The 18,559-nt window shown below is 36.4% G+C and overlaps 4 protein-coding genes and 1 long non-coding RNA gene across 5 annotated transcripts; 2 read left to right on the top strand and 3 right to left on the bottom strand.

Annotated features, from left to right (window-relative positions):
• LOC18782322 lies at positions 266–2,814 on the bottom strand. Its single transcript, XM_020559274.1, has 7 exons — positions 2,650–2,814; positions 2,477–2,563; positions 1,875–2,069; positions 1,282–1,443; positions 1,150–1,194; positions 750–926; positions 266–649 (listed from the first exon to the last, which is right to left on the bottom strand). Exons 1-7 carry the CDS (start codon positions 2,812–2,814, stop codon positions 266–268), a joined length of 1,215 nt encoding a protein of 404 aa, XP_020414863.1.
• Positions 5,164–11,586, bottom strand: LOC18781945 (uncharacterized RNA methyltransferase CT0009). Its single transcript, XM_007215583.2, has 11 exons — positions 11,207–11,586; positions 10,105–10,347; positions 9,581–9,742; positions 8,781–8,890; positions 7,875–7,983; positions 6,739–6,894; positions 6,498–6,613; positions 6,258–6,424; positions 5,816–5,946; positions 5,588–5,727; positions 5,164–5,506 (listed from the first exon to the last, which is right to left on the bottom strand). Exons 1-10 carry the CDS (start codon positions 11,528–11,530, stop codon positions 5,620–5,622), a joined length of 1,626 nt encoding a protein of 541 aa, XP_007215645.1. The 5' UTR covers positions 11,531–11,586; the 3' UTR covers positions 5,164–5,506; positions 5,588–5,619.
• On the top strand, positions 11,734–12,576 carry LOC18782203 (40S ribosomal protein S30). Its single transcript, XM_007215173.2, has 3 exons — positions 11,734–11,846; positions 11,935–12,072; positions 12,346–12,576. The coding sequence occupies exons 1-3, from the start codon at positions 11,843–11,845 to the stop codon at positions 12,390–12,392; spliced, it is 189 nt and encodes a 62-aa protein (XP_007215235.1). The 5' UTR covers positions 11,734–11,842; the 3' UTR covers positions 12,393–12,576.
• LOC109947951 lies at positions 12,443–15,074 on the bottom strand. The gene is made up of 2 exons (XR_002270745.1): positions 14,985–15,074; positions 12,443–14,884 (listed from the first exon to the last, which is right to left on the bottom strand). It is a non-coding gene; the product is annotated as an uncharacterized LOC109947951 (long non-coding RNA).
• LOC18782085 lies at positions 14,807–18,128 on the top strand. Its single transcript, XM_007215452.2, has 3 exons — positions 14,807–15,182; positions 15,644–16,189; positions 17,184–18,128. Exons 2-3 carry the CDS (start codon positions 15,671–15,673, stop codon positions 17,820–17,822), a joined length of 1,158 nt encoding a protein of 385 aa, XP_007215514.1. The 5' UTR covers positions 14,807–15,182; positions 15,644–15,670; the 3' UTR covers positions 17,823–18,128.

The following is an 18,559-nucleotide window of genomic DNA, read 5'->3' as shown; positions in this document are numbered from 1 at the left end:
AGAGTAAAATGTGAGTTTTATGACTAAAATGATGAAAATGTTCCTTTAAAGTTAGTAAGGTGATGACCAACTTTAACAAAAGTTTTGTAAGAATGCAAGGGACCAAACTAATGTGTAGATCAAGAAATGAAGAACCATATTTATTGATTTGAGTGTTTAAGGACTAAAATGAGGAGGGACTTTTAAAAAGTTAAGAGACCATTTGTGATACAGAGACACGTCAGTTTGCTCTTCATTGTGTACCTAATAATAATTGTTTACAAAACTAAGGACATGATGCTGAAAACCCAGGACCTCCATAATAGAAATGGGTTCCCATGTCTGGGGTTTTGTCTTTAACAATTAAATTGTAGCATGAAGGCTTTGTCACAGAAGTTAGAAGACCAGCAGGATCTTTGAAAGTGAGAGGCGAAGAATCGTCCATGTATTGGAGATGGCGAACATAGCTGGCTTTCCCAAATCCTTCATCAGGAAAATGACCACTCCCCATTTGAGTAGATGTGTGATGACCCTCAGCTTGTGAATCGTAAATCTCCCCTCCCCAACTAACCAATTCAGCACTGCCTCTTAGGTTTGGGAGAATGGTGTCAGGCCAGTATCCTATTGCCTCATTTTGCACTTGAAGCCACCAATGTCCACTATTTGTGTTCTGAAACATAAATGTATTGAATTACATATGGTATCCCCAAATTACTAGTCGAAGTGTTCTCTCAGAAGATAGTTAAAACGTAAAGTAAACAGCCATTCACCTTGTATATGCTTACGAATGTGTCATACTGCTTCCCATTGTACCCAGAAATAGGTGATATTGGTACGCCAAGGGCAAATTTTTTGCTTGTTTGGACGAAACCAGGACATTCAAGATTGTAGCAACCAGTGGATTGGTAACCATCACCCTGCCAAGTAACATGTAATTTAGAGTTATGCTTGTTTACTTATTCATGTAATTTAGTTGTTGCACATAAAAATACAGCACAGTTCTTTTCTTTTCTGTACACAATAATATACACTTTATAGGGCGCATTTTATACGTCTTTAAAATTAAAAGACGCATATTATATTGTTGCGCGCACTCGTTTGTCTATATTATTGGTAAAAAAATCTAATCATAAGAGAATATCATAATGTGAGGCAATCCTAGAAACTTACAGTCCAAAATGTGAACAAGAGTGTTCGGTTGTCACGCGGGCTCATCTAGAAACAACCAGTAAATATATAATTCAATATAAGATTTAGTGAAAAGAAATGTAAAATAATAATATTTGGCTGGCCAAAACTTACACGTATCCACCCAGCTTCTACACTGTTCAGTGCTTTTCCGTTACCTCGCACAACCCATATCTGGGCTATACTGTTGTCTTCATTATATGCTGCTGGGTTCCATACATTAAATCCTGCTTGCGCTCCATAGTATTGACCACCGTACAAACTAACTTGGGCATACTAATAAGGTAAAAAGTAAATGGAATAAACTTCTTGATTTCAGTTATTAAAAAAAAAAAAAAAGTGTAAAAATGACAAAATTAATGAAAAGGAGTTTTGTGAAAACAATTTAAAACTTAGAGGGGTGTTCGTGTGATTTCCAAAACATTAAGGAATTTTGTGAAAAAGTCGAAAACCTGAGAAGTTATTAGTGTAAATAACTCGAAAAAAACAACAACCAATAAAATACGAACGAGAGAGCCTAGTAACAATATAACCATATAAAAATGGTACTTTTATTTAGTACCCGTCAAAGAAAATTTTTTGCATCAAAAGATGGGGATGCAACACAAAGACTGTCTAGTAGACACGTCAAAGAATTAATTTTTTTTTTTATAGTTAAATTATTATTATTTTTAAATGTAATTAAAATGATTCAAAGTTGATGGTACCTCATGATGAGGAGGAGGGATGAGCTCAAATTTGTTGGGCTCAAACTGTGGCATTGTTTTAGATGGAGGGTGCTCAAATCCCTGTGTTCGTCGCACAATGGGGATTGTTCCGTCCGGGCACTCTCCATTCCGACTCCAAGATTGAAAGATCTCATCTTGAACACCACTTACGGTTTCAGTTCCACTTGGTTTCAGCTATTTTTCCACACACACAAAAAATGCACATTAAAATTATCTTAGACTTCAAATGCCCAAATATAAAACAAACTTTAAAATTTGGAAGAGGACTAACTTAATTAGTTCCACCACATTAACAGCCCGTATTATTAATTACATTTACTACCAATTTAATATTGAATACTTTATCTGTTAAAAAATAAAGAAAAAGTTCGGCTCCTTTAAACTAAGGAGAAACTCCTCTTACGACCAATGCAGCACGTATTGCATGGATGATAAACTCGTAATATATATAATAACTCGTAGTATATATAAATAAAATGTTTTTAAAACATGTTATTATAATTAAGTGACTAGTGACCTTTAATCTACAATCTAATTAGGGTTTGAATAAAATAAAATAAAATCTAATTACGAAAGCAAACCTGTATGGTGTGATTTTTGAGAAGAGGGTGATTAAGAGCTGGCTGCTTATAGATATCAACACAATCTATCAAATCATCGCCCTCTCCCTGCCAAACATCAATCAGAAACTATTTTCCAACTTCTTATGAATTCCCAAAAGAGAAAATAGAAATCTTAAATTGGGGAAAGCAACCTTTATAGTTTTGATGACTGCTTTGTTGGGCTTCACAGACGCTTCGGTTTTTTTCAGTGTTTCAACTTTTCTGCAATCAGCAAATGCGTTGCTCAACATGAAACTTGTTAATGCTGCAATAAAAAAGCAGCCTCCGAGTTTGGTGTAATGAATCTCAATTGCCATTGCATATAAATTTTTCATAAAAATTCTGCACAAGGTTAATTAGCATGAGCAACTTAAAACCCAATCTATACTCTTGTATATATATATATACACCACGAGTTTTATTAGCTTACTATAATTTAATGGATGTGGTGAAGATAACCTACCAAATCAATATTTACATTAGTAACTTTCTTTTTTTAAAAGTTTAATTGTTGCAACTTTCTAATATAGGTGGGGGCCGACCTCTATTAGAGAGTGGTCATCAAGGTGGTCAATAAATGTGGTACAAAATAGCCTAAACCCTAATCATGTTTTACCTACTAGTCTTTAACATCTATACACACATTAATGTAAGTGTATTCATATGTATATTAATTTACCTATAATTCTTTTTGTTCTTTCGATAAGACTTACCTTCCTTCTTTTTTTTCTTTTTTTTTTTAAAATATATATTAATGTACACATCATACGTATATCAATTTACCTATATTATTTTCAAGTACAATGATTTACTTATATTTGCAAATACAATTAAATATAGACATATAATAATTTTGAATTTAAAAGAATGAGTACATTAATCTATAAATGAGAATTGTAAGAATTGATGGAATGAATTGGATATTTTGCTAAAAAAAGGAAAAATCCCATGCCAAGAGAAGACAAATGAATTGTAAAAGAAACAAAACATTAAATGCCACCAATTTGGCAAAAATAAACATTAAATTGCATCAAATTAATTGAAAAGTAAAGTCAACAATGTAATAAGAAATTCACATAATTAATTGAGTAAAGGTAAACCGCAACGAGGGGTACTTTTGTAATCTAAAAATACAATAAATTAAATGTTAAGCCTGATTAGTTAAGTTGCTTAATTGAATTTTAGTCATCCGATTTTACTTATAATACTCAAGGTTTTATTTATAGAAAAATAAATTGATGGGCTGCAAGTAAGGAAAAATGAGTTTCAAGGGGAAAAACCAAATTTACTAAAAAAAAGTATACACAGATAAGCTAGAACGTCCCTTATTAATACATCAATGAAACTAAATTATTATGTTCCTAATTCGCTTCGCTCTTCGTTATGTGGAACAAATGGCTGAATGGATTGAAGAAGAATTGGAGCGAAGAATGGAAAAATGACACAACAAGAATTTATAGATTTGGCGTCTGAGCTCTGAACTAGGTGCATCATACCTTTCCAAAAAGGGACTGACGTCATGAGTCCAATATATAAGGTGAATTTTGAGTATCTGAGGTTGTTTGGTCTTCCAAAAGAGCATTTAAAAGTTGTAGTTAAATTTTGACTTTTTGTTTATTTACTGTTTATCTTTTAATAATTCTCTAGGGTAGTCCAATAAAACAAACAGTGGGGAATTCCCTCTCTAATTTTCTGGTGGATTCCAGTTTTATATTCTTTCCTGGGTTACGCTTGTAACCCATTCACTTGTGCTGCGTCACTTCGTTGTTGTGTTACTAATAGTCCTTTGTTTTTCTTTTCTTTCAAAACTAGGGACATGTTGCTGAAAACTCAGGACCTCCATAATAGAAATGGGTTCCCATGTTTGGGGTTTTGTCTTTTACATTTAAATTGTAGCATGAAGGCTTTGACACAAATGTTTGAAGTCCAGCAGCATCTTTGAAAGTGACACTACACCAAAAAAAAGAAAAAAAGAAAAAAGAGCAACAATCATCAAATGTCATCAAATAATGGTGATTGTTGCCAATTTTTTTTTTGTAGTGTGAGAGGAGAAGAATCGTCCATGTATAGGAGATTGCGAACATAGCTGGCGTTCCCAAAGCCTTCCTCAGGAAAATGACCACTCCCCATTTGAGTAGATGTGTGATGACCCTCAGCTTGTGAATCGTAAATCTCCCCTCCCCAACAAATTGTTTCAGCACTGCCCCTTAGACTTGGGAGGATGGTGTCAGGCCAGTATCCTCACTTTATTCTGATTACTTTATTTATTTTTTTGGTCTGATTAAATCCACACGATATTTTAATTTTAATTTTTGGTCGAATTATGCCCTCACTTTCCTTTTTAAAATCCATGATAGACTGCAAAGGACCCATTAGTGTAGTAATTTGGAATATTTACTTCCTCAAGCAAGGTCTTGAGTTCGAGTCCTAGCATCCGTGTTGTGTGTGTAAGTTTAATATGCTATCGTCCCTTTCAATAAGAAATGTCCTCAAAAAAAAAAATCCCCGACGGACTTGGGACCTTATTTTAGTTTGTGAAAAAACAAGAATGGTGCTTGAATAAAATTGTTTTTTCGTTAAACTTGTGTATAATTGATTTTTTTTTAAATTCCTTTAATTAAATACTTTATTAAGAAATATATACCATAAAAAAGTCAGCGTGGAGCAATCCCAACAGTGAAGAATCATGAACTCAGGTATAACATTGCGGTTGACCCGACAGTGTTACATGTTCTCATTTTTATGTCTTCAGTTGGAAAGGATGCTTCAACCCCCACAAAATACAAGGCCACTACAAGGTTACAAATTAATTGAATCGCCTATGGAATTCATAACGGTGGTTGAAACTAATTAAACTCTTTTGCAACTGAAAAAGAAAACGGCAAGAAATTAAAGCGACCTGCTATGCGTTTCTGCTTCTTGCTCTTTCCAGACCCCATTGTCACCACAGTTCCCAGGCAAGCTTTGCAAATCCAGCAAGAAACATTTTGAACAGGTGGTTTCAAAAGACTGAAATAACAGGAGCATTTGACCTCAATTGAACTTCAAGGCATAGTCTACGAAACGAAATAAATGAAGAGAATTCTGAACCTGAGTAGCAAAAATCGTAACCATAATCGGGGTCAAGAAAGCTCCAAAAGGCAAACACACTCAATATGAGGAGTGTGAGGGAACATGTCTACCGGCTGTATGCTCTTCAGCTTGTAACAGCCTTCAATACCTTTCTCTGTCTGCATAAAGTTTTTGGTAGGTCATAGAACTGAATTGAGTATCCGAAAAGAAAAGAAAAAGAATCAAAGTGAAAAAGCAGATGCATACCACACCATGACAGAGATAATCAAGGTCGCGTGCACATGTGGCAGGATTACATGATACATAAACTATTCGTTGTGCCTTAAGCTTTAGAAGAAATCTGATCAACTTCATGTGCATTCCTGGACGGTTTGGATCTGTATGATTCATCACATCAAAACACGGTCAGAGGCAAAACGCTGTATATTCTGATTAAGGTCATATGTCAAGCCAACTATCCATCTAGGAAATACCAAAAACCTTCTTTCGTTCTACGCTGAAAAAATTGTTAGCCATAAACGTATTTCTTGTTTTTTTCAAAATCATTTTGCATCGTTAATCATAAAGCTTATCATTAATCGTAAACATATTTCCTATGCTTCAAATTCATTTGAAGAACAGAAGGTTTATTATTTGGTCCAAAAGATTAGTGCGCCTAGATGAATTAAGGCAGTAAGAAAAACATAACCTGAAATAACTATGTCGGGCTTAGGAAAATTGTTCCCAAAACTTTCATCAATTTTGTTAAGATCCCCTTGAATAAATGTGGCATTCTGGATGCCATTCAGCTTGGCATTCAGACAAGCATCTGCAATGGCTTGAGGAATTATTTCATATCCATAAACATGTTTGGCCCTGCACCAATCAGGCAAAGCAAAATGTCATACTTGAATACAACATTTATAAAAAATGAACAGTAGACAATTACCTTCTGGCGAGTGTCAGACCAATGGTGCCAGTCCCACAAAACAGGTCAAGAACAACCTCTGAGCCATCTCCTCTGAGACCAGCACAATCTTCTATGAGTTTATATAAAACCTCTGCCTAAAGCATTTAAAGATTTTTGACATTTAATTTCACGGATAGTATTCACAGGGAAAGTATCAAGCAATTCAATATGAAAGCAAGCATCAGCTGATGAGGCGTTAAATTTCTGTCACATTGCGTACCTGGTGAGTATTTGTTTGGAAGAACGAGTTTGCCGATATTTGAAAGGTAAGCCCTCTTAAGTTCTCCGTGATGCTAGATTTGCCATACAAAGTGTATTCCATCTCCCCAAGAGATGTGTTACCAACAGAAGTATTTACATTGTTCATGATACTTACCTATCAGTCATAAGAAGATGACTTAAGAGACTAAAAAAATTAAAGGATAAAAAATTAAGTACGAATTGATGAGTAGAAAAAAATAATTGAACGATAGACTGACAATAAGAGATATGACGACAAATGCAAACATGATTCAGGAGTAAAATGCATACCATTTTCACATACCTTTCGTTTTTGTTTTTTGTTTGTTTTTTTTTTTTTTTTTGGAACAAAAAAAGCTAGAATTGATATCTTATTAATCAAAATATAGCTTTTTAGGAGACAGTCAAAAATGAAATGCTACAATTGTTCTAGGTATCTTATATGGTACAGTAGCTGCACAATCTTAAAAAAAAGAAAAGAAATTGGGGCTTCCCAACAAGAGAGCATTAGCAAACACAATGACACAAAAAAGTGTATAAACAATCAGCATTGTGAGTCATGGTCACTGAAGGATTAAAAGCAACAAAAAACTAGGAATTAGTAGAAAGTTACAACAATTCCTCTAATGCAGATTGCCAACCTTAGATGCAAGCTAATGAGTTCTTGTGACAATGAAAATATTCTATCACATGTATAATCAGTTCACTGACTTTCTTTTGACATGCACCAAACTAAGTAGCAAGCTACTGCAGCACTCATAGAAAAAGCAAAAAAAACAAACAAACAAACAAACAGAACCAGATTATCAATTTAAATATGTTCAATAACAAAGGCCGTTTTACTGGTTTTATCATTCATATAAAACAACAACTGTTTTCACCATGCAACGGACATTCACAAGTTTCCAGTCTGTGGACAAAATGGGTTCAGTCAACTGAACCCATAATACACAGGAAGCAAGCCAAGAAACTTAGTACCACGCAAGGCATCATTCTGAGAACTGATCTCAATTTTTTCAATTTGACTGGAAAGCTGAAATAGATTATAACCTCGTTCAATTAATTGTTCCTATGTTATATCCACTACCAATTAATTTAAACATTGGCCATACAAACCACTTCAGGGATAGCTGATATCTTTCCAAGAAGAGGCTGAAGCAGTTCTGGCTTGTAAGATGAGGTCACAAAATTAACCATAAGTTCAGGAATACCAGTCTTCACATTCCTGGAACACAAATCACAGCCACTACTTAATATGAAAATTTGATCTTCATGAGCTCACAGACAATAATATATAACTAAAATTTAAATCACTATATGATATAAAAATTACCCTACAGAGGTCCTGCAGGAAGTGACAGGTATGTGCACAAAACTACTAGTAAACTACAGAAATGTTACGTATCTTCAAGCTATCATAAAATCTGATGGGTATAGTTACATTTTTTAAAGAATGTCTCCATGTTAAAAATACACATACAATACAGCCTCCAACAAATGTACTCAAAGGGAAATAAAGTATTTCAATTCTTCCTCTGTTTCTTCATCTACATGATTATGGCTTGAGTTGTAGAGTAAACATTTCCAATTCAGCATCGTCTGATTATATTCAAAAACTTGGTATTTGCCCAGACTCTCCTATAAAGCGCCATTTGAAGGGTAGAAATCTCTGTTCATGCCCCACACTCATTTTCCAATTCTTTTCATTTTCTCTTTTATTTTTTCCCTTTCTTTCTTCCTACCACTACCCATGAAAAGTTATATTTGAATCATGGAAGAGGATTCATAAATTGCAAGTACATGTGTACAAATGAGTGGCTTCCTTCGTGAGTATGAGAACTACAATTTGCTTACACACGCGCAAGAGTGCACACAAACAGAGGATTCCATAAGTTGCAAGTATACTCATGCATATTAGTAGCTTCTTATGTTAGTACAAGACCTACAGCCTGCTTACACAGGTGTATGACATATGCATTTATAAGGAAAACAGATTATGGGACATCATACAACTTGCAGTACCTTCCAGTTCTTAGCATTAGATGCTTAAGAAATCCAACATGAGAATAAACATCATAAGGAGATAGACCTAACTGTGGATCTCTCCAACAGTCTTGAACGGCGGCAAGAACCTATACATCAGCAATGCAAGTCACTGAAGCAGGATGGTACAATTTACTGACACTAATAAAATATACAGCCAATAAATGAAGCTTAAAGTAGACAAAGAGGAAAAGTTGTGACATCTTTGAAAATTTTACATGTTACAACCTGCCCACTTGACAATGTGAGATTTCTAGTATACAGCTACAGAAGACAATGAATCCTTGATTGGAAACTGCATTGTGCTTGTGCCCACATACAAATTATTATGTGGAGATTATGCTAGTGGGATACACAAGAATAAACCTTAAGAAACTATATTATCTTTTTACAGGTATTAATTACATAAATTCCTACTGTTGAGAGAGGCATTGATTGTCATTTTTTGGTCCCCCTAGCAGATTTTTTTTCCTCTTCTCAGGAGTAACTGGAAGGCAACTCTTTCCATAAACTCCTTCATGAGCATGAAATGTTAATAGACTCCAGTGAAAAATTTAGGTCTCATACATTACCTACTACGAACAGTGATCTTTCATAAACGTTCGACATCATTCACTAGTAGAGTGACATCAAAAGCAAAAGAAATGTTGAAAAAGGGACCCTTGAGTTTAATGGTATACGCAAGACAAAGAATCTCAAGGGAGGGAAAAAAAATCCAAATATTTTCTACATTTAATAACACAAAGGCCTCAGAAAGTAAAACTGCACAGGAAATATACCATATTGGCCGGCTCACTTTGCAATAAGCACTTGTCAACATTTAGAACCCTATCGAAGAAACCAGGAGCATGCAGTCCCAGGGCATAGTTGTCACTTCCATCTTGCCTGTCCATTAATGATTCTCTAGGTAACCATTTTTTAGAACCAAATGAGAACTCCATCTGCAAAAAAAGGGGGGAAATATCAAAAGATATTTTTAAGTAACAATAAATATTGATATACTTTGCTAAAGAGAAAAGTAATTGCATAGCACAAAAGACTTCAAAATTCTTAAAAATTTGTTTTAGAGTGGATTGCAAGGTAAAGTTAAGAATATGCAGAGATGTACATGCTACAGCAGAATACAGCACTCTGGTGCTTTGATTATTAAAGTTAACTTTGATAAATAGAAATAAGCAGGCTGTGCTAGCTAATATGAGTAATGTTTTCTGAAGCTGATATAAAAGTAAGAGGAAAAACATTGTGGCCATTGCATGTAGCTGAATGAGCAAAAAATTTAACATGGTTTATGTTATGCACTAGCCTTATTCCTGTAATGAAACTGGATTTCACAGGGAACAATGGGCTTCATGATGCTTTGCAATTCCAGTTCTGTCTGAGAAAACTTTCCAAAATGTATGATCAACTCATGAACTTGGTGCTCCTTAGCTTTGACTTGTGCCTCATAGGACAAATTTTGGGTTTTACATCCTCCACAGTAAGAAGCATATTCACAAGGAGCATCCACGAAGTCCCAATGAGGAGAAATTGTCTTTACCTTTATCACCTGCACTTTCACCCAAGAAATGTTTTAATCTGAAAAGTTATTAAAAAGAACATGATATAGTTTCTATTGTATTCCCTAGCCTATGAATTGTGTGGGAATGGGAAATCAAACAAAAGTCGAAACCAAATACAAGTTGCACATCATCTCAAGTTATATATAACAGCAACTTATAGCAAAGAAACATTGCTTCTGTTAATGCTATTTCTGTTTTCTTTTCCAAGGCTAACGTCACTCACAAAAAACCTCCATACATATTATGAACAGACACATTGGAAAGCAATTAACCTAATATTCCATTCTGATTTGATTTAGTTCAAATAACGAATCTCCAGCAGACCAAAATTAGTGCAATATATCAAGTGATCTGCTTTTCCTTTTTTAGTGTCATTCATGATCTAGTTTTTCAATGGGTTTCACAATTCGTGCCAAGGAACCATTTAGATAGATCACTAAGCTAGAATAATTCAGTAATCCATGCCTCCTATCCTACCAAATTTGTGTTAAAGCTCCACTCACCAATTTAGAAGGAATGTTTAAGCAAGGATTCACAACCATCATAGTTCAATTCACTTCAAAACTAACTGTGACTCAATATACTTACCATCTCGTATTACTCCTAACTTCGCAAAAAAATCAGCAAATAGATAAAAACAACATCGCATATCCATTTCAAAATCAAATGAGAAGTGAGAGCAACACAACTGGCACTAGAAACACATTCCCACAATCTATATGCTCCACTAAGCTGACACTTCCCCATTCTCACACCAAAAACATTATACAAGCAAAACCCAAGATTCCATTTTCCTACTCCATTCCAAAACCTTCTCAGAAACCAAACAGAACCCACTACTCGTACCTCAGCATAGTTCCCTTTCCTGCGAGTAACACGCCCAATGAAGCGCTCACCAGGCAGTGCACGGTCACACATGACAACGAACCCAGTGTCAGCAACCTTGCACATACCTTTCCCTTTGAAAGCCAAAGACTCGCAAACCAGTTCCAGAGTCTGGCCTCGCTTTGGGAAATATGAGCTGGGCTTGTCGGTTTTGGGTTGGGCCTGCTCTGAATCTTCGGTGAAATGGGACGGTAGAGAAGCCAACGAGGTTGAGCTACGGAAAGTTCTGAGCCACGGGCGCATGGTGGTCACGTGCCTCAGGCCGTGGCCCGGCATGGTCGCCATTTTTCGGAGATAGTGCTCGTCTGCGTCCAAGGTAAAAGAAGAAGAAAGAAGACGACGATTGAATGTAAAAAATTCAGGATAGAGGGTATTTTGGGAAATGTAAACGAACACAAAAAAACGACGACGTTAAAAGAACAAACAGATGAGGTTTTAGTTTAACGACGCCGTTTGAAGGAATGAAATGACCTTTAAATAGTCCACAACTCCAGCTGCACCAAAACCCTAATTTCAGAGAGAAGCGCGCTAACGCACACACACAGCTTCCATCTCTCTCATTCTCTCTGACGGCAAGAGCAGCTTCTACGATCAGCCATGGGTATAATTTGATAGAGTTTTATTTTCCTTTCTTGTATGGATTTTGGCGATATTTGATTGGTTTGTGACGGCGAGTGTGTGCTGTGCAGGAAAGGTTCACGGATCGCTCGCACGTGCCGGGAAGGTTAGGGGCCAGACCCCAAAGGTTGCCAAGCAAGACAAGAAGAAGAAGCCCAGAGGCCGCGCCCACAAGCGTATGCAGTACAACAGGAGATTCGTCACGGCCGGTAAGCTCATCACTCTCATTTTCTTACATTGATTATTTTATGATTTTTTTGAATTAGAGTTTCTTTGGATTTGATAGCTTTGTTCAATTGAAGCCTGGAGGTTTTGTCTACGGGTATTGAAATGTGATGTTGGTCTTTAATTCTAGTGTTGTTGGGTGTGGTACTGGTTGTTTTGGTGTAGCTGTGGATGAAAATATTTTATTTAAGCATGTATTTGGGGAACAAAGGTTGATGATTTGGAGGTACTGATTATACTTTGGGTTCAATTTGCAGTTGTTGGATTCGGAAAGAAGAGGGGGCCTAACTCTTCCGAGAAGTAAGGTTGCTCTATGAGGACTTTTGCTGCTTTTCTTATGAGGCATTAGTTTCATTTTGAAGTACGGATTTTGTAGTCAAACTATGGTTTAGATTTTCTACTGGCTCTGTTTAATTGTTTGGATTGGAAAATGCTTATTAATATGTGCTACTGTTGACCACATTATTGTGTGCTATTGTTCTTCCTAAGTTTTGATCTGCTCACTCCTCACTGTTCCAATTTTAGAATTGATTTTTGGTATATCTGGTGCCATGCCACCCTTGTATGTGCCTAAAAAGAAATTACTGATGTTCTCAAATACGAGAAGGTTGAAAAGTTAAGGAGTAGTTTGTGTTTCTCGGACACCTTAGTTTAATAGATGATATATTTAGCTTTTGGTTGTTCGCCTCTCACAAGCCATTTGTGACAGTTCCCTTTTCCACAACTGACAACATTGCTCCTATCTTAACAACAGCATCACTGTTTCACTCCCTTCTCGTAGACTCTGACCTTGAGTGATATCCTGTTTTTCCTTCTCAAGGCGACCTATCTTTTCTGCTCCAATCTTTTAGGTTTAGACTAGCTTCTGGTTCTCTTTTTCTTTCCAGGTCCTAAGTTTTTAAAACAGAGATCTTTGTATTCTGGGTTCTCCTCTTCATTTAGTAGAAGAATATAGTGAAACACGTTTCCTCAAATTTGGTGTTCCTTGGTGGAACAAGAGCTAGAGTTAGACCACAGTACGGCCCTTCCAAAGTTGGCCTTTGAAAGAGAGCCTGAATGTAAAACCCAGTTCTAGAGGTTGTAGTTAAATAGACGAGTTGGTTTGAGGTACAAAGAACATGGATTTTGAAGGTTGAACAGGGAGTATATATGAGGAACAGAGTGATACTTGTGAAATCTGTCGTGATGATTGATCCACAAAAGAAGCTGGATGAAATACGATAAACTTAGCTTCTTGGAACATGATAATTGGAGGCCTTATTATTGACTGGGGCGTTTGAGTCAAGTGGATTAATGTTGCAGTAGGTGACGAACATTTAGGGCTGTCTTGACTGCAGGACAGTTTCATTCATGTTCTTTGAGGGTTGATCTAGTTGTTGATACCAGCTCTTGTGCATTGGTTTACCATGAATTGTATATGCGTATCTTGGGACCCATCTTTTCTAAAGGGAGGTGGATGATGCTAGCAGATTGTGATTTTGATGGAACTCCATCAGATTCATAGCAAAGAGAGGGTGTAAAGAAGCGATTTGCTGGCTGTGGATGTGATGTGAAAAGTAGTGATAGTTTGAGGTGTTGTGGTTTTCTTGATTGTCCTTTGAATAAGACATGGAGGTTGGAATGTTTTAGGAGTGGAAAAGGGCAAGTCCCTTCATGCTGCCAAAGAGGCTTTTGATTCTATTGTAAGTAACTAGTAGTGAGGTGGGTAGGAGTTGGAGGGTGGTTATGGAGACATCATCATAGCCTCTTCGTTTTTAAACCTTTTTATTGAAAAAAAAAAATTGTTTCTGTTGTTTTAAACATTTTTAGGAGGCAAAGCTCGTAGGAATCCAACCCTTCCTGCATATGAATATGTATATTTCTGAGCCATATTCCAGTACTTCCTTAAGGTTGACTTCGATGAAGTGGCTTTATAATATTCTCATACAGAGCCAATGAGGGTCCAATTGTCAAATGTTGAGTTTCTCAACATGTTGTCCGGTAACGTTTACTTCATAATAATGTAAACGTTTAATATCAAAGGAAAGACAAGAAGAAAAGAAAAAAGCTTTGTGGCCTGCCAATTGATATGTCGTTGTTCACACAGCCGTTTCGCTTATCAGTCGTTTCGTAAAGGATGAAAAAAGAGACAGAGAAACCAAAAACCACCACCTTTTAGCAAAAGTTGAATCGAATAAAAATATTCCCACACATAATGTGATTCTCTTTATTTAGAGTAATTTTTGCATATTTCAGGTACACTAGGTTATACACCGGACGTATCGAAATATTTTGTTTTTATTTTTAAAAAGCAATGCAGTAAGTTGGAGATGTATTTAGTTGGGGGTAAAGACTCGTATAATTGGTAACAAAGGTTCTAATTAAAATTACTGATAACATTCCTATAAGGGTTCTTAAATTTGTTATGGATGGGTTTGGGCAAGTTTTAATATAAAAATTCAAAGATTTTTGTTTTGTTTGAACAAAAAGGAAAGAAAAAAAAAATCAAAGGAATTATGGAAAGAATTAAGGGAAACTGAGAAAGTGGAACCAATTGATTGACACAGCAAACCCGCCAGAGCCCTAACACGTGCACATAGAAGAAGCCACAAAACACACACAAACACAGGAAGAGAACATTAAAACAAAAGGCATAAGCCACTTAGGCACGATCGCGTATTTGCCTTCGCTTTGCTTTCCCCAAACTCCAAAACGACCAAAACAAAACAAAATCCCCCAAGACACCCTCCTCGGTTTTTCCACCACCCCCACACACCCTCTGTTTGTCACTCTCTCTCCCTCTCTCCCTCTCTCTCTCTTGAATGCTTCAGTTTTACTTTTCTCTTCCTACTTTTTTTAAAGTTTCAAACAGCCCACGGGACATATAAAAACAGAGAGGAAACAGAGCCCCTTAAACCTCTCTCTCTCTCTCTCTCTCTCTCTCTCTCTCTCTCATCACAAACAAAGCACAAATTCATTCCCTCGCTCATTCAATGGAAGCCGGCGCAACTCAACACAATTGAAGTGACAAAAGTGTAAACCGATCTGCTTTGGTTCCTCAAACGTATCTGGCATTCACTCAGCCACAAATAGCCCTGTTTGTGCAACGCACATGGTAATAATAGATTCTTCCCCGTTTCGTTTTTTCCTTTTTTGTCTCTCTCTGTCACCAAGTTGCATGTTTGTTCATATTTGCCAAGAATATGGGAATATTAGCTTGTGATTTGAATTCTGATCCGAAACTTTCCTGTTCTTGCCTAGAGCCTTATGTTTAACGAATCTCATGTTTGGCGAAAGGACTAATGTTCTTGACTTAATGATGTGATCTTGATCTGGTTGAATCTGTGATGCATTATGGGCTTCCGTTGTTGCATATATTTGAAAACCCATACCGCAAAAACCAATCTTTCTTCATTATTCTTATTGTAAAGTGCTATTTCAGAATCTGGGGCAAGTCAAATTCAAAAAAAGGGTGTTGCTGAATCAGATGTTTTCAGACCAAAAAAATAAATCAGATGTTTTGAAAATTACATAACGCAGAACTTGAATTTGAATTTTTTTTTTCTTTGCGGACAGTTGGGTTTGATTGAGATTTGAATCAAGATGCAGTCAAGGGTGGTGGCATTGGAGGAAGGCAAGGACCCTGCTACTGCATTTAAATCCAGCCATGCTAGGGCCTTGCCTTTGAGACTAGTTCAATTTCTTGTGATGTTTGTAGTTCTGGGTATCGGGGTTTCGATTTTGAGTATGCACACAATTCGGTTTTTTGGAGTTCAACATGTGGCTCCAACAGCACCATCCACTATTAGGCCTTGCTTTGAAGAGCCAAATAGTTTAGAAAGCCGGATTAGACCTCCATCTAATCTGTTGCACGCCATGAATGACACGGAGTTGCTTTGGCTGGCTTCATCTGCTCCTCAAATAAACGACTATCCTTTTAAAAGAGTTCCCAAGATTGCTTTCATGTTCTTAACTAAGGGACCATTGCCAATGGAACCTCTTTGGGAGCGGTTTTTTAAAGGACACAAAGGGCTTTACTCAATCTACGTCCATTCACTGCCATCTTATAACGCTAATTTCTCGCCTTCGTCAGTGTTTCACAAGAGACAAATCCCGAGCCAGGTATCTTAAGTCATTTCATAATTATTACTAGTGCTCCTACATGCTTTTTGACAATTCTCTAGAATGATTCTTACCCTGATTTTCTTAATGGCATTCCTCTCATTGAATTTGTTTAATGCATTTGGTGTGCATCTTGTGAGATGGTGCCCTATCTGTGGTTTAATAATTAGGGGAAGTGTAAACTTGCCAATAATGAAAATGACTTGATCAAAAAAATGTGTAAAATTTTGAATTTATTGATATGGGGGCATTTCCCCTTTCTTATTCAATAGTACCAGAATAATTTCTCCAATCTCTCAGCAGTCAAAATCTGTCCTTTAGGTTGTACACTGGGTTATGAAGATTGTATGCTGATGTTCATTTGCATTGTATGTTTAAAAGGAATACTTTTGAATTTTTCATTTAAAAGGTATTTAAGGATGAGCTCCTGCAGGCCATGTATGATCTAGAAATCTTTATTTGCTGTTCTTATGTTGTTTCAATTCTGTAAGCTTTTAACTTTCCCAATTTTGAGCAAATAAAAATACCTTGTCTGAATCATATGTCAATTCTTGCCATGTTTTGGTGTTGTTTAGGAGCATTCTCTGACCATCCCTGTACAGCGCACATTTTGCTTCCACATTTACCAATGTTTATGCACTTCAATGGAGTTTCTAGTAAGAGTAATAAGTTCATTGATCAGTAAGGAACATGTTGTGGTTATAAATTTTTTCCCCTGTTGGTTATTTACAGAAAAGGGCACCTGATTATCAAACATTAGATACCTTTATGTACACACAGAAACATTTCTCTGACATGCCTCTTTCCTACATTTAGCACTTTATATTGACAACATTAGAACATTTATTTTCTAACTCGGTAAATTTTATGGCAGCCAATTCTTTGACAAGATTCAGGCACCTCAATAATTTTCTATGGCATCTTAAGCATATTTTTTGGAACTTACTTGTTCTCTTGTATTAAGACATGTGACCATTTATATTATATGATTCAGGTAGCAGAGTGGGGAGAGATGAGTATGTGTGATGCTGAGAGGAGACTCCTAGCTAATGCGTTGCTTGACATCTCAAATGAATGGTTTGTCCTCCTTTCTGAGGCATGTATTCCTCTCTACAACTTAAGCATTGTCTATCACTACTTATCAAGATCCAGGTACAGCTTTATGGGTTCATTTGATGAAATTGGGCCATATGGGAGAGGACGCTATGACGGGCGCATGGCCCCTTTGGTCAATCTCACTGAGTGGCGTAAAGGGTCTCAGTGGTTTGAGATTAATCGGAAACTTGCAGTTAGAATTGTAGGAGACACAACTTACTACCCTAAGTTCAGAGACTTTTGCAAACCAGCATGTTATGTGGATGAGCACTACTTTCAGACAATGCTTAGCATCGAGACTCCACATCTTTTGGCAAACAGGACCCTTACTTATGTGGACTGGTCAAGAGGTGGTGCTCATCCAGCTACATTCGGCAAAGCTGATGTTACAGAGGAGTTCTTCAAGAAAATTGCTGGAAGTGACACATGTCTTTACAACAACCAGCCAACCTCACTCTGTTTTCTTTTTGCAAGAAAGTTTGCCCCAAGTGCTTTGGAACCTCTATTAGAATTAGCATCCAAAGTATTTGGATTTTGACATATCATTGGCTTCTAAACTGCGCGTTTAGCAAAGTTCTGATGGGAGCATGCGAGTGTAGTTTTGAGTTAACCCCAGACCTGTCTGTTGAGATTGATTCCTTTTTACCCAAATTCAATAGGTTTTTTGAAACTTAATGTTAAAGCATATTGTTTGTATAGAAAAATAGGACCTAAAAAGTAGCATCTTAGAAATTTTTCTGGTACAATAATGATTTATATTCATATCTGGTGGGGAAATGATTGAATGTAGTTCTACTGTTACATATTTCGTTCAATAAATATCCTGACCTCCCATTTCTTTTTCTTTTTCTGAAATTTTCTTCCTCCATTTCTAGCACTTATAAAACAATCTTCTGATGCAATGCCAGCTTGAAACTTGGTTTTTTTTTTTTTTTTTTTTTTTGGGTTATTCGTAGCAATGATCCCTCAACTATACTCGAAGTTACATTTTGGTCACTCAACTCAAATAGTAGTTGCAGAGATCACTCAATTGGGTGTTGTGTTGCACCATTAGTCTCTACAGTCAAGTCTATGATTTTTTCTGTTTAAAATGATGACGTGACAAGCTTCTCTTAGATAATTGATGGGCAAATGTGACTTTTCAGTTTGGATTATTTGTTGCAATGATCCCTCAACTATGCTCGGAATTACATTATGGTCACTCAACTCCAAAAAATAGTTATAGAAGTCACTCAATTAGGTGTTGTGTCGCACCGCTAATCCCTACCTTCAGAG

Source organism: Prunus persica, chromosome G3, assembly GCF_000346465.2.
Source record: "Prunus persica cultivar Lovell chromosome G3, Prunus_persica_NCBIv2, whole genome shotgun sequence".
NCBI classification, from domain to species: Eukaryota; Viridiplantae; Streptophyta; class Magnoliopsida; order Rosales; family Rosaceae; genus Prunus; species Prunus persica.
The sequence above is the reverse complement of the archived record's forward strand: the minus strand, read 5'-3'. Positions and strand labels throughout refer to the sequence as shown.

Excerpts from the sequence above, each read along its gene's own strand:
- LOC18782322 (XM_020559274.1), bottom strand. The coding sequence starts at position 2,814 with ATGGCAATTGAGATTCATTACACCAAACTCGGAGGCTGCTTTTTTATT. Across the intron at positions 2,070-2,476 it reads TCAAAAATCACACCATACAG|CTGAAACCAAGTGGAACTGA; the intron begins GTTTGCTTTCGT and ends GTGGAAAAATAG. Across the intron at positions 1,195-1,281 it reads TAGAAGCTGGGTGGATACGT|ATGAGCCCGCGTGACAACCG; the intron begins GTAAGTTTTGGC and ends GGTTGTTTCTAG.
- LOC18782085 (XM_007215452.2), top strand. The coding sequence starts at position 15,671 with ATGCAGTCAAGGGTGGTGGCATTGGAGGAAGGCAAGGACCCTGCTACT. Across the intron at positions 16,190-17,183 it reads AGAGACAAATCCCGAGCCAG|GTAGCAGAGTGGGGAGAGAT; the intron begins GTATCTTAAGTC and ends TATATGATTCAG.
- LOC18781945 (XM_007215583.2), bottom strand. The coding sequence starts at position 11,530 with ATGGCGACCATGCCGGGCCACGGCCTGAGGCACGTGACCACCATGCGC. Across the intron at positions 7,984-8,780 it reads CTAATGCTAAGAACTGGAAG|GAATGTGAAGACTGGTATTC; the intron begins GTACTGCAAGTT and ends TTTGTGTTCCAG. Across the intron at positions 6,425-6,497 it reads GGTCTGACACTCGCCAGAAG|GGCCAAACATGTTTATGGAT; the intron begins GTAATTGTCTAC and ends TGATTGGTGCAG.
- LOC18782203 (XM_007215173.2), top strand. Across the intron at positions 12,073-12,345 it reads CAGGAGATTCGTCACGGCCG|TTGTTGGATTCGGAAAGAAG; the intron begins GTAAGCTCATCA and ends TTCAATTTGCAG.